We start from the raw sequence: 15,669 nt of genomic DNA on the forward strand, positions 1-15,669 counted from the left end.
CAGAGACTCTCTGGTCTGTTTGCTCAATCGGATCCGATTGTCAAGGGATTCCGGATTCCGATTCCATCTGAGAAGAATCTCTTGCTGAAGAATTCGGGTATGGGACTGGGCCAATGGGACTGCTTCGAAGGAAGCCACCATCAACCCCAGAACCCTCATGCAAGTTCGAAGAGAAGACCAGCTGTTGGATAGTAACAACTGGACTGCTGATTGAATCTTCCGGAGTTTCCCTACCGGAAGGAAAACTCTTGTCCTGACTGTGTCTAGAATTAGACCCAGATATTCGAGCCTCTGGGTGGGAACCAGAAATGACTTTTGCTGGTTCACCAGCCACCCGAATTCCTGTAAAGAAATTATAGTAATTTCTATGTTTTGTAGCAGGGTCTGAGGAGACTCAACATGAAGCAGGAGATCGTCTAGGTAACCTAGAATCGATATGCCTCTTTGGCGCAGTAGTGCCAACATTGGGGCCAACACCTTCATGAAGACCCGAGGAGCCGTGGCGAGACAGAAAGGTAACGCCACAAACTGACAAACTGATAGTGGTTCTCTTCTACGGAAAAGCGTAGAAACCGCTGATGTCCTGCGAAAATGGAAATGTGAAGATAGGCGTCCTTGATGTCTATGGACGCTAGGACATCCCCTGGATGCAGGAAGGCTGCTACTGTGTGAATGGATTGCATCTTGAATTTTCTTATGTTGAGAAAGGAATTGAGTGCCCTTAAGTCCAGAATTGGACGCACTTTGCCCTCTTTCCTAAATAGGTTTGAATAAAACTCCTGAAAACGTTCTGTCCAAGGAACGTGGACTACCACTCCTTGTTGTAGTAAATCCGTGACTGCTCTCCGCAGATCTTCTAGACGATCCGGGGATAGTCGGATATTGGAAGGGAAGAATCGCGCCGGTGGGAGAGATCGAAAATTGGTTTTGTACCCTGACCTTATGACTTCGCAAACCCACTTGTCCGGGGTTCTGGAAAGCCATGGATCCGGGTACCGGCGAAGACGTCCCCCCACCCCAGTTATGGGTGGGGGCGCACCTTCAGGCTTTGGACGATTTATCTTCAGGTCTGGAGGGGGCGGGCTTTTGCTTGCCCGACCAACGTCCCCTGAAGCCTCCTGAAGGAGCTTTGGAGGACTTAATTTTTTCACCCGCGGGACGAAAAAACTTTTTGTGAGCAGAGAAAGAAGGCCCTCGTCTTTGACGAGGTCCTTTACCTTTAACATTTTGCGGTAAAAAGGTGCTCTTTCCTCCCGTGAGATCCTTAATGATCTCATCTAAGTTGGCTCCAAATAGACGCTCTCCTAAAAAGGGGATATTAGCCAATGCTTTTTTGGAACCTTGGTCGGCTAACCAACCTTTTAGCCACAGTGTACGCCTGAGAACCACTGCTGAAACTGATGCTCGCGCCAATAATGGAGTGGCGTCTAACGCCGCATCACACACAAACTGTAACCCCTGTATCATTTGTTCCAACAAATCTGATACCGCCTGAGGGACCTCTTCTAAGTCCCGGCGTAACCACTAGGTCCATTCAGTTACAGCCTGCGAAAACAGACCAATAGCTATTATAGGTCTGAAAGCTGATCCAATCAAGGCAAACATGGTGCGAGACATAGCTTCTATCTTGCGATCCACTGGATCTTTAAAAGACGGGGCGTCTTCTAAAGGAATAACCGTGGCTTTATTCAATCTAGCAATTGGTGAATCCACCACAGGTGGTTCTGTCCATTTCTTAATGAGGGTTTCCTCAAACGGATAACGCCTGTTAATGCGTTTAGAAATAGCAGAAGTGCGTTTTGGCAGACTCCATTCTTCTTTGATTGGATTGCCAAAACATTTGGGCAATGGAAAAACCTTCGCTACTTTGATGCGTTTTTTAGTCCCAAAGGGGATTTCAGTTTCAGCTATTTCCGACGGAATACCCTGTAATCTTAAGGTTTCTTGAACAGATACAATGAGTGCGTTTACCAACGCTTCCTCTCGGGCTATGGCTGATGCCGAAACATCCTCCTCACTGTCTGAAGAGACAGTACCCGAGACACCAATCCCAGATGAAGTACCTGCAACTGCAGAAATAGGCTCAGATTCTGAATCCGAAGTTTCAGATAATAAGGGGTTAGGCGGGGGTCGCTTTCTTGCGCCCTGTCCCTGACAAGCCACTTCCACCCGGGACACAAAAGTTTCCATAATAGCTGACAATGATTCAACCGTCAGTGGGGTGCTGGAGGATCCTGCAGACACCTCGAGGGGATCCGGTGGAGATACATGAGTGGCAGGGTCCATGTTAATTCAGGACACCTCTGCCAGAAAAAACAAAAACTCTTTTTTTTTTTTTAAATAAAAAATACCTCCTTTTTTTTTTTTTATGTGTATCCCCCTAGCGCAATAGCGCCCCTCAGAGTACCTGCTTCTCGATCCCCACAGAGAGAGAGAGGGACCCTCAAGGCTCACCACCCGATGCAGAGAAGTTTCCAACCAACTGCAGTCAGCGTCTGTCTTTTACAGACTGGAAAGAGCTGTGTTAGTTTTCCCGGGTAGAAGGACGTGGCTCCGCTCCCTGTGTACGCCTTCCGGCGTTCCCAGCTCTCCACGAGGTAGCTGGGCTCATCAAACATGGCCGACCCCATACAGGAGACAATAGACTCCAAAAACATGGCGGCCGGCGTGACCTGAGGACATTCATGCACCCGGTCTACGGCAAAATGGCGGCGGACTGCCGAAATCGTTTTTCCCCAGCACATCCACCTGCATCTCTGCTAAATTGCGGTTTATCGATCTGCAGGAGGTACACTACAATTAAGGTAGGATTATACCTCCTATGTCTGCTGTAATACTACAGTCTGCTGGGTAGAGTGTTAGCTCTCAAACCAAGTCCACTTCCCACCAAACACATGCTGTATTTACAAGGGGGACTTTTAGTGTCAGACAGATACTGACCATGTATGGAGGGGCCCATAATTCATACTGCCTCATAAAGAGGAAAAAAGGGAACGTTTACTCACCATACCGAACCGACAGGCACCCTCTCTTCACAATACCCTCTCCACCGGGGCGGGGGGTTGTGGACCACTCTGGACGCCTCGACTCTCTGGTTCCTGGCGTCCAAGCGAGACTTTTAACTCGCAAGGTCAGTCCCTCCAATGGGACTCCGTCGCGGCCGACCCAGCGCGGAGCTCTGGTCTGCACGCGCTCGTAGGCAGAAACCGGGGTGACCACTGGATCTCAACATCCAGCCCGTCGCCCGGCCCCGCATACTTACTTGAATGTGTCGCGGCCGACCAAGCGCAATGCAATGGTCTGCGCGCGCTCGTAGGCCGGCTGGGGTGACCACTGGTGTCGCCCAGTCCGGCGTATTTGCTTGAAGATCTCACAGGAAAAAACACTGGAGAAAAAACTACCTAAAAAATATTTTTTCTAAAAAAAAAAAAATCTTGCCAGGACCAGAGATCCCAGCAAGGAACTTAGGTCCTTACTCCTGACTAGACAGAAAAAAACTGATGCCTTGTAGCAGAGAGAGGGAGGATATACCCTCTGGGACTGCCCCTAGGGTGGAGCCAGAACGTTTTTTATTTTCTGCCTAGTCCTACTCCTGCGGAGACAACATAACCCAGTTCTTGTGAATCAAGAAGACTACGTCTGTCAATGAGCGACAGAGAAAGTGGGTTTACAACCACTTTAATAGAGGTGGAAAAAAGATTTTTGTAGTGACCTATTTTTACATAGGGCTCTCTTTACATAAGCCCTCTCATAAGGCTGTATGCAGGGGATAACAAGGACTGCAGTGGGTGTGTTTGATAATATCTCTCATGCATCACAATCAGGGACTGTCAGATCACCAAATTACTGACTCGCGTAAGTGGGGTTTAAACTAGTCCACAAAAGTGAGTTTCTGGTAGGGCTAAGGCTTAACCATACACTATAAAATCTGACTGTAAAATCTCCTTTAGATCTACCATCAACTATGAAGTATAAGAGCCCAGAAGGAGCTGAAAGTGAGGGGCAATCACTGTAGTAGCGGTACATACTACAGTGATTTCCAGCTTTCAAAGAGATCAGCCATATACAAAACATACATACAGTACTTACATTGGTCCCACTTCCAAGATGAATCAGTGTAACTATGCCAAAAAAAAAAAATACCTAAACTTCAGGTTTAAAGGACAACTTGTACCAGAGATTCAGTTATCCTTTAATCCCAATATACAGATACATTCAGGTTAAAAAGGTCTTGTGTAATAGTCATTCTTTAATATCACCATTCAATGTTACTTGGTATTATGTTTACTTTCAATAAAAAGGCCTGATTTATATTTATCAGTGAAACAAGTGCTTTTCAAAGCTAACATTTTGCTCTTGTGTTCAGGGGAATTGCACATTGCTACAAAAGATTTTACAGGAGAACTGGAGGATGAGTTGGATGTACAGGAGGGTGATATAGTTGAAGTAATTCACAAACTCCTTGATGGCTGGTGGGTTGTCAGGTAAAAGCTGGCAAGCAAATGTTGGAATTACCTAAAAGGTTAATACTTGTCAATTGTGTAAGAAATTCTTCTATAAATGTCTGTTTTTTTGTTCCAGAAGGGGCAGTGTAACTGGCTACTTCCCAGCAATGTATCTGGAGAAGTCAGGGGACACTATTTCCGAAGATAGAATCCAAACAAAGACAAAGGCATTGCCCCCCCGAAGGTAAGAATAAGATAAAATACATTTTATAAAGTTTTATATAAAGCAAATTTTATTAAAGTATTTACGACACTTTTCTGGTGTTAAGTTCCCTTTAAAATCCTGCTCTGGATTCATGAAAGATTTGCGGCAGTTTTGGAAAATGTTCGGACACATTTGACAGATTCATGGGGGGGGGGGGGGTGGGTCAAGAGGGAGTAAGGGGAGGGGGGGGGGTCAAGAGGGAGTAAGGGGAAAGTGTTGAGTTTTTTAACTTTATTATTGTTTTGTGGATTAGCTTCATTGGTTGCTAGGAGGCAGGCTGCCAGCATCCCAGCAACCAGTGATGTAGGGCACTCTGACAGTGGGCAGAGCCTGATGCGGAACTCTGAGAGACTAGTTCCCGACAGATCCACCTTGGTTGTGATTCAATCTAATAGTAGCTATGAAATCTGTCCACTGCTGTCCGCTGTAAATCAGAAGCGAGGTAGACCTGACGGGGAACTAGTCTCTCATAGTTCCCCCTTTGGACTCCATGCTCCCGACAAGTGCATTGTCATGGAAATTTGTTGAGTGAGTAGAGCATGATAGATGACTGAGAATAGTTTCGCACCAGGTCAAATCACAATAATCCCAATGCACACATTCCTGAAGATGGCTGTTTAAAGGGACCCAGCGTGGTGTTGCATGTACTATGTGATCATGAAGTAAGACTTTGGACAAATTTGAGGAATCCTTGGTGTGTTGGTGACATTTCTTCACCTTTAGTTTCCCACCAGGTCTGCCTCCTGTGTGTCTGACAGCAGACACCAGTGGGTGGATTCCATAGCCACTATTGGGCTGAAAAGCGCCTATGGAATCCACCCACTGTGTTCCGATATCAATCACATGAGAGGAGGACCTGATGGGAAACTAGTCCCCATCAAGCACCACACACTCTACAAAACTTCTCAGCGATCTCCTGTTTGTGTGAATGGGTGCAGTAGATGGGGAGGAAAGCTGTTAACACTCAGACTGTAATAGTAGCAGTCTTAGCATTTTTGAGCTGCACTGAGGATGAAGTGTCCACTATAGACACTACATTAAAATAAAACTATAGGAAACATTTTTGTTTTAATTTTGGATAGAGTAAGGAAGGGTTATAACCCCTATCAGATTCTTTTTTTTGCCATCTGTGTCCCATTATGGAGATTTCCCTTCACTTCATGTCCTATAGCTAAACAGGAAGTGAGAGGGAATTCCTGCAAATGAAGGGAAATCCTTAGGGACCCGTAGGTCACCAAAACTACTGTTTCCATTGGAAGATTTCCCCTCTATTACTTTTCTGAGGACGGGGGAAGAGACAGCGATGAAAACTGACAGGGGTTCTAATCGCTCTATCCAAAACTAAAAATATAAAGCTTTGCCTTTACTTACACTTTAATATACTGCTAAAAAAAAATGAAAGGAACACTTCGAAAACACATCAGATCTCAATGGGGAAAAATATCATGCTGGATATCTATACTGATATGGACTGTTGTGCCATCCTGGAGGAGTTTGACTACCTGTACAACCTCTATAGGGTCCAGATATTGCCTCATGCTATCAGTAGTAACACTGACCCTAGCCAAATGCAAAATTAGTGAAAAACAGTCAGACAAGATGAGTGGGTAAAAAACTGTCAGTGGCCTCCACCTGTATACCATTCCTGTTTTGGAGGTCATCTCATTGTTGCCCATCTAGTGCACCTGTTGTTAATTTCATTAACACCAAAGCAGCTGAAACTAAATAAAAAACCCCTCTGCTAGTTAACTAACCAGATCAATATCCCAGGAGTTTAAATGACTTGATGCTATACTCTGATAAAAAGTTGTTCCTTTATTTTTTTTGAGCAGTGTTTAAATACTGTAGCAAACACTGACATTTTTGTTGTGGAGATGTGATAGAAAGCTAAAGAGTGTGTAGGAAACTTGATTTACAAGAATAATCTGACATTAATTACAAAAGTGAAATACACATAATGAGCTCTTCTGTTAAACTGTTACTGTCTTGTTAACATTATATATATATATATATATATATATATATATATATATATATATATATATATTGTTTCTATATACATATTTACATATCTTATTTAAGTTATGTATTAATGTACATTTATATAAATGTTACTGAATTTGCAAAAATACATTTACATAAACACATTTAACACATGGTAAAAGTAAGAAAACTATTTGTTCTTCAACTACAGAGGCACAATTTCAAATGCTAAAAGTATCCACAAGCAAAAACGTAAAGAAATCAGCCAGGAATCATACAGGAGAAACAGCAAAAAATATCTGAAAGCACGGCAATCTATAATTGAGGTTATGGAGAATATGACTATTGGTAAGTACTGAAATTTAAAATTTAAACATTTTATATACCATCCAGTCTTTTTTTATGAATGAGGGATGACATCAAAAGGGCAGTTTAATGAGACATATTCAAAAGGCACACGTCCTTTCTTTTTACATCTCTGAGAAATAGATTTGTTGTACCTATGGACAATATATACAGTGTGTGTATGTGTGTGTGTGTGTATATATATATCTATGTGTGTGTATGTGTATAATATATATATATATATATATATATATATATATATATACACACAGTGGGTATTTAAAAAAATCACCCCCCTATAAAATAATCACATTTTGAAGCCTGAAAGACAGACACAGTTTTTGTTTTATCCAGCTGTATTTACTAGTGTAACTTATAACATCTAAGTGAAAAGATATAACACCAGCATGTCAGAAAAAAAAACAAAAAAAAAAAAACCTATAAATATTCCTACAGTGCAGCGCGACATAAAATCAACACTAAAAATAATAGAACAAAAATATAATAAATAATAAAAATGTGTGTGTCTTCAATCAAAGTCGTTTTAAATCAACAATACATAAAACTACCCCTCCAAAAACAAAGTTGTAGTGTAAAAAAAAAAAAAAAAAAAGGCTCCATATAAAAAAACACTTACAAAATGTAAAATCAAAAGCGCTTGTAATCACATTCACATTTGTCACATTTGTGTGACATTCCTGGCTCGGCCCCTCCCTCCTATACGCCAGTCTCCCACTCATTGGGCTCCTTCAGTCCACTCATTGGAAGAAGCCCAATGAGTGGGCAACACGCTCTAGTCCCTGCTGCAGAGAAACTCCCCCATTACAGGATATTACCCCTCCATGCTTTATTGTAGGAATGGTGTATTTTGGACAGTGCGGCAGGGGTTAATACATCGAAGGAACTGTCACAGGCTCTCATCAAGAGATCCTGACTATGCCCACCCTTTGTGCCCAGCTGCTCTATTCATAAAAGCCATACTGCAGCTTCTATAAATGGAACACGATCTATGAATGGAGGATGGGTGGATGATTGATAGCGCCACTGCCTCCTTTCATAGATCTCCATTGTAGATGCAGAAATTTGCAGATTCCTGCCTCCGGAAATTGCAGGGTGTGCCAATTGCCTGTGTGAATGTAGCCTAAAGTGATACTGTCATGAGAGATTAAAGGAGGCTGCCATTACTAATCTTTCCTTTGAAAATGCTAGTTTCCCAGCTGTCATTCTGATGCTTTGACCCAAGTGCTATATATGTTTTTCTAGTGTCCTCATGATTTATGCTTTAGGGGCTATAAGCTGTGTTAAGGATATACTGTATAGTGACTACCCATATATGTAACCTCAAATACTTGCAGTATATTTCTGTGACAGATATTTTATTGCACTATTTGTCCTAGTTGTAGTAAACAGTGTATATTTTCTCTTTTAAATGCAGATGAGGAGCAAGAGGGAGACAAATCAAAAGCCCAACCTGCTATTCCTCCACGGCCAAGCAAAGAGCTGATTTTGGATCGTTGTACAGAGAACACAAAGTTCAAGATCCTAACCGTGACTTAAAAAGACTTCTTAAATCTTTATTTAATGATATGTAGATATTAGGGATGGGCTTGATGTTCGAGTCAAACGTAAGTTTGACTCGAACATCACCTGTTTGTGTGTTGGAACTGAACCCCCGAACAAATGGGGCACTCTGCAGGAGGTTCACTCGCCGATGAGCGCCCCATAATGCACTGTGCTATGCAGTGAATTAATTACTGATGATTGGTCAAAGTATGCACCTGACCTGTATGCTTTGGCCAATCACAGCACAATGCCCTGTCAAAGCCATAATCGGCCAAAGGCAGGGTGCCTTTAGCCATCATGGGTCAGGGGCTAAATCCACACCCTACACTATATAAGGCTGCTGCTTTCATGGAAGCCATGTATAGTGTGTGATAATAGAGGTTAGGCAGATAGTTAGTGGACAGTGAGTTGAGTTAGTTTAGGGCAGTCAGTGTAGTGTTCAGGTTATACCCCACTTTTATAATGTATGGATATGTTGTAGTCCTGGGTCTCCTCTCAGTGCTCCCCAAGTTTTGGCCATGCCAAGCTGACCAAGATTTCCCATAGACGCTAATGTTAACCACTTAAGCCCCGGAGGATTTGGCTGCTCAAAGACCAGGCCCTATTTTGCGATTCGGCACTGCGTGAATTTAACGGACAATTGCGCGGTCGTGCGCAGCTGTACCCAAATTAAATTGACGTCCTTTTTTTCCCACAAACAGAGCTTTCTTTTGGTGGTATTTGATCACCTGTGCGATTTTTATTTTTTGCGCTATAAACAAAAAAAAAAGCGACAATTTTGAAAAAATAACAATATTTTTCACATTTTTTATATGAAATTCTCAAAAAAAATGTAAAAATCAAAATTTTTTAACATTTTAGGCCAATTTGTTTTGTGCTACATATTTTTGGTAAAAAAAATCGCAATAAGCGTATTTTGATTGGTTTGCGCAAAAGTTATTGCCTTTACTAACTACGGGAAAGATTTGTCATTTTTATTGTTTTTTTTTAACTAGTAATGGCGGCGATCTGCGTTTTTTTTTTGTTTTTTTTTGCGAGACTGCGACATTGCAGCGGACAGATCGGACCCTTGACTGATATTTTTGATACTTTACTACAGTAATCAGTGCTATAAATATGCACTGTTACTGTAAAAATGACACTGGCAGGGAAGGGGTTAACTTTATTGGTGATCAAGAGGTTAAGTGTGTACCTAGGGGCGTGAATCTAACTGTTAGGGGGCGTGGCTAGTGAAGTAATCACAGAGACATACAATCCTACATAGCAGGATCGCATAGCCTCTGTCAATACTTCAGGGAGAATGACAGACAGCTGTATTTACATTAGCCGTCTGTCTTTCTCCCTCTCCTGAGGGAGATCGCGAGTGGCTGGCGGACATTGGAGCCACCGGTCACACGCGCAGGCTAGGCAAGGAACGAGCGGGGGCGGGAGTGCACCGGCGGCGGCGAAGCGCTCGCCCCCTACAGGCCCACGGGCGAGCGACGTACCCATACGTCACTTTGCCTTTAGGGGGCTGACTGCTGCAGTAGATTTAGTCGTGCGGCAGTCTGCAAGTGGTTAAAGACAGGGAGCAGTGCCATGGCAAGCTGTCCAATATTTCCCATAGACGCCAATGTTAAAGATGGGGAGAAGTGCCCTTGCCAAGCTGATCAAGATTTCCAATAGACGCCAAAGTTAAAGACCAGGAGCTGTGCCATGTCAAACTGACCAATATTTCCCATAAATTCCAATAAACACTGAAAGCTGAAAATTGGTCTAGGCCTCTTCCCGACAACCCTGGGCTGTGGTTGTGGGAGTCAGCGGGTGGGGGGGCTTATCGGAATCTGGAAGAACCCGGCCCCCTCCATGTGAATGGGTATCAGGTACATCGTACCCCTTCCCATTCACCAAAAAATTGTACAAAAAATAAACACAAAAGACAGTTTTTGACAAGTCCTTTATTCAAAAATAAAAATAAAAAAAATAATTTCCCTCGATGTAAATCCATCGTCAATCATGACATTCCCAGCACCCGAAGAATAGAAAATAATATAAAGGACGCTTCCGCCTCTTCTGAGGCTACCCACCGAATGACGCTCTTGAGCTTTGACAGCTCTTTTATAGACAAGGGGCGGGGCCATCCGATTACGTCACCCGGTGGCACTGCCCCCCTTTTGATGCCACATGACGTCACGTGACGTCACGTGACGTCAGAAAGGACCAGAGCCCCCAGATGACGTAACCCTGCCCCTTGCCTATAAAAGAGCTGTCAAAGCTCAAGAGCGTAATTTGGCGGGTACGCCTCAAAAGAGGCGAAGCGTCTTTGAAATATTTTCTATTTTTCGGGTGCGGCAGGCGTCGTGATTGACGATGGATTTACATCAAGGGACACTATTTTTTTATTTTTATTTTTGAATAAAGAACTTGTCAAAAACTGTCTATTGTGTTTATTTTTTTGTACAATTTTTGGCAAATGGGTAGGGGTACGATGTACCCGAAACCCATTCAGATGGGGGGGCGGGATCTGGGGGCCTCCTTTTTAAAGGGGGCTTTCAGATTGTGATAAGCCCCCCCCACCCACAGACCCCCTCAGCCACAGCCCAGGGTTGTCCCCATGTTGAGGGCAAGCGGCCTGGTATGGTTCAGAGGGGGCGCTCCCTCGCCCCCCCCCCCCCCTTTCCTAAGGCTGCATGCTTGGATAAGGGTCTGGTATGGATTTTGGGGGGGAGCCCACGCCATTTTTTTTTCCAATATTGACGTGGAGTTCCCCTTAAAATCTGTACCAGACCTAAAGGGCCTGGTATGGATTTTGGGGGCGGGGACCCCGCACCGTTTTGTTTTTTTATTTTGGCATGGAGTTTCCCTTAAAATCTATACCAGACCCAAAGGGCCATTTTTTTTTTTTTTTTTTACTTCTTTCATAGGGTTCCCCTTAACCAATTAAATACAGGGCACTTTCACCCCCTTCCTGCCTAGACCAATTTTCAGCTTTCAGCTTTCAGCGCTCATTGGCATCTATGGGAAATATTGGTCTGCTTAGCATGGCACTGCTCCCCGTCTTTAACATTGGCGCCTATAGGAAATATTGGTCAGCTTGGCATGGCACTGCTGCCCGTCTTTAACATTGGCGTCTAGGGGAAATATTGGACAGCTTGGTATGGCATCTGTATTGCCGGGAGCCGACAATACATTACAGCCGCGAGCAAGTTTAAATTACATTTTTTCCTTTAGAAATAATAATTAGTATTGCTGCAAAAGACTCCATACATCGTACAGATGCGCCACTTTACAAGAACATTAAAGCCCCCATGCACGATATTTAAAGGAATTTTTAATTTTTATTGTTTCACTTTAAGCATAATTAAAATCACTGTTTCTGTAAAAACGATTGTTTTAAGAAACTTCTTTTGCATTGATACATGTCCCCCAGGGCAGTACCCAGGTCCCCATACAGTTTTTATATGAATAACTTGCATAGTAGCCTTTAAAATTAGGACTTTTAATTTTTCATGTTCGTGTTCCATAGACTTTTATAGAGTTTGCATGTTCACTAGAACTTTTCCCCTGTTCGAGATGTTCTGGTGCGAACCGAATGGGGGGGTGTTCGGCCCATCACTAGTAGATATATTATTACCTTCATTTAGGGAACATCAACACTCCAAGCACTGTTTTTGAAATATCATGTTGTTGCACAGTTAACTCCTGCATACCTCAACAAACTTTCTTTGTTGCCAGTGGAAACCACCTCCTCCCACAGTGGATAGATTTCCATTTATTAAAAGCTATGCCTTTCTAGTATTATTCGAAAAGGAGCATTTTTGTTTCTGCAAAAAAATACAGAAAAATGTCTGTTTTGATGTATGTTCTAATATATTAAAATATATGAATAATCCATTGTACCTGTTTCTTTTAAGACTGATATGAACTCCAGGTGCACTTAAAGTGATTGTAAACTTCAAACATGACATATGAACAAAGCATATCCTTGTATCAGTGGCGTACCTAGAGCATTTGGCACCCGGGGCGGATCCTATATCTGGCACCCCCCCAACTTTAAAATGTAAAAACACCCACACAAATTTGTAATGTTTTCAAGAATATTTATTGCACAAATTTCACAGCCCCCCATCACAGTGCCCCTTGCAGTCTGCCCTCCGTCTCTCTAATCACAGTTCCCCCTTTTGCACTCTCTGCCTCCCCTGCACAGTCCTACCTTTAGCATAAATAGATAGCTAATATTATTAGCAATGTGTTTAAGTTTGAGTAAGAGATTGGAGACATGCTAAAGGAGATGGTCAGAGACTGCGGACATGGTACAGGAGATGGTCAGAGACTGCAGACATGATACAGGAGATGGTCCGAGACTGCAGACATGGTACAGGAGATGGTCAGAGACTACGGACTTGATACAGGAGATGGTCAGAGACTACAGACATGATACAAGAGATGGTCAGAGACTGCGGACATGATACAGGAGATGGTCAGAGACTGCAGACATGATACAGAAGATGGTCAGAGACTGCAGACATGATACAGGAGATGGTCCGAGACTGCAGACATGGTACAGGAGATGGTCAGAGACTACGGACTTGATACAGGAGATGGTCAGAGACTACAGACATGATACAAGACATGGTCAGAGACTGCAGACATAATACAGGAGATGCTCAGAGACTGCAGACATGATACAGTAGATGGTCAGAGACTGCAGACGTGATACAGGAGATGGTCAGAGACTGCAGACATGATACAGGAGATGGTCAGAGACTGCAGACATGATACAGGAGATGGTCAGAGACTGCAGACATGATACAGGAGATGGTCCGAGACTGCAGACTTGATACGGGAGATGGTCCGAGACTACGGACTTGATACGGGAGATGGTCAGAGACTACAGACATGATACAAGAGATGGTCAGAGACTGCGGACATGATACAGGAGATGGTCAGAGACTGCAGACATGATACAGAAGATGGTCAGAGACTGAGGACATGATACAGGAGATGGTCCGAGACTGCAGACATGGTACAGGAGATGGTCCGAGACTACGGACTTAATACAGGAGATGGTCAGAGACTACAGACATGATACAAGAGATGGTCAGAAACTGCAGACATGATACAGAAGATGGTCAGAGACTGAGGACACAATACAAGAGATGGTCAGAGACTGAGGACCTGATACAAGAGATAGTCAGAGATTGCAGACATGATACAAGAGATGGTCAGAGACTGAGGACATGATACAGGAGATGGTCAGAGACTGAGGACATGATACAAGAGATGGTCAGAGACTGAGGACATGATACAAGAGATGGTCAGAGACTGAGGACATGATACAGTAGATGGTCAGAGACTGTAGACGTGATACAGGAGATGGTCAGAGACTGCAGACATGATACAGGAGATGCTCAGAGACTGCAGACATGATACAGTAGATGGTCAGAGACTGCAGACATGATACAGTAGATGGTCAGAGACTGCAGACATGATACAGGAGATGCTCAGAGACTGCAGACATGATACAGGAGATGCTCAGAGACTGCAGACATGATACAGGAGATGGTCAGAGACTGAGGACATGATAGAAGATAGAAGAGCACTAGGGGGGGCCGGAGAGCACAGGCAAAGCAGAGAGCACCGGAGGAGCTGAAGGGCACGGTGGGGTGTGGGGGGGGACTGGAGAGAATTAAGAGGGGGTTTGGAAAGCATTGCAGGGGGGTTGGAAGGTGCAGGGGGTGGAGAGCACTGGGGGGGACAGGGAGCACTTGGGGGGCAGGCAGGGAAAACCAGGGGGGAGGAGAGCACTGGGGGGGGACAGGGAGCATAGGGAGGAGAGAGATGAAAAGCACTGTGGGGAGCTGAAGAGCACTGGGGGGGGGCTAAAGAACAGGGGGGGTCCAGTGCACTGGGGGGGGGGGTTAAGAGCACTGAGGGGGGGATAAGAGCACTGGAGGGGGGGGGGTTAAGAGCACTGGGGAGCCAGCAAAAGAAGTTGTATAGGAGGGGGATGGGGCAGATGCATATAGAGGAATTGATCTTTCCCTATTCTTCCTGCAGGAGGGAGAGGAGGAGAATCAGTTATTCAGCAGCTGCAGGAAGAATAGGGAAAGATGAATTCCTCTATATGCAGCTGCCCCATCCCTCTCCTATCCAGCACACACACTTGGGCACTCACCTTCTTCCCACCGAGGCTCCGTCCCTTCTTCCCACTGAGGCTCCGCCCCCTTCTTCCAGCCATGGCTCCGCCCCTTTATCCCGCTGCGCCCCCCCGCTAGCAGCGCGGACTGAAGGAGCTGCCACTGCAGCTGCCTTCACACTGCGATACGGGATCTGTCAGAACACGCCGGGCAGGATACCGGCTGACACCCCCCAGTGCGTGGCACCCGGGGCGGGCCGCGGCCGCCCCCCCCCCCGTTGGTACGCCACTGCCTTGTATAGTGTGTACTTGTCTCAATTAAGAGCAGATGTCATTTATGTCTGCTGTGTCATTCCTCTGCTATCAGCAAAAATCACTACTGACAAGTGTCTCTTCCCTCCGATCAGCTCTCAGAGCTTTCCTCATAGAGCTCTGCAGAGTATGACTTCCGCTCTCCGCCCCCTTTTTCTAAACTCTCAGACAAGCTGTATACATTTTGGACTTTGAAAGGCTCTAGAGAAGAGAAGACTGCAGATTGACAGAGACAGGTACAACAAACGGAGGGGGGAAATTTTTGATCCCTTGAAGTTTTTGTACGTTTGCCCACTTACAAAAAAATGAAGGGTCTATAATTTGTATCATAGGTTTATTTTAAACGGAAGAGACAGGATATCAACCAAAAATCCAGAAAAAAACACACGACACAAGTGTTATCAATTAAATTGCAGTTCAGGGAGTTGCAGTTCAGTGAGTAAAATAAGTATTTGATTCACAAGCAAAACATGACTTAGTACTTGGTGGAGAAACCCTTGTTGGTAAGACGTTTCTTGTAGTTGGTTACCAGGTTTGCACACATCTCAGGGGGGATTTTGGTCCACTCTTCTTTACAGGTCTTCTCTAAATCCTTAAGGTTTCTTGGATGTTGCTAGGCAACTCGAAGTTTCAGCTCA

The 15,669-nt window shown here is 44.3% G+C and overlaps 1 protein-coding gene across 1 annotated transcript in view; it reads left to right on the forward strand.

The window, feature by feature from the left end:
- NCF1 (neutrophil cytosolic factor 1) overlaps positions 1–12,378 on the forward strand; it is a 52,484-nt gene extending 40,106 nt beyond the window's left edge. The window contains exons 8-12 of the mRNA XM_082248534.1: positions 4,367–4,484; positions 4,582–4,689; positions 6,905–7,041; positions 8,474–8,626; positions 12,203–12,378. Coding sequence (XP_082104660.1) covers positions 4,367–4,484; positions 4,582–4,689; positions 6,905–7,041; positions 8,474–8,595 — 485 coding nt within the window. The 3' untranslated portion in view covers positions 8,596–8,626; positions 12,203–12,378. The remainder of the gene's footprint in view (positions 1–4,366; positions 4,485–4,581; positions 4,690–6,904; positions 7,042–8,473; positions 8,627–12,202) is intronic.
- Positions 12,379–15,669: the final 3,291 nt, after the last annotated feature.

Source organism: Pelophylax lessonae (assembly GCF_965119305.1).
Source record: "Pelophylax lessonae genome assembly, chromosome: 2".
NCBI classification, from domain to species: domain Eukaryota; kingdom Metazoa; phylum Chordata; class Amphibia; order Anura; family Ranidae; genus Pelophylax; species Pelophylax lessonae.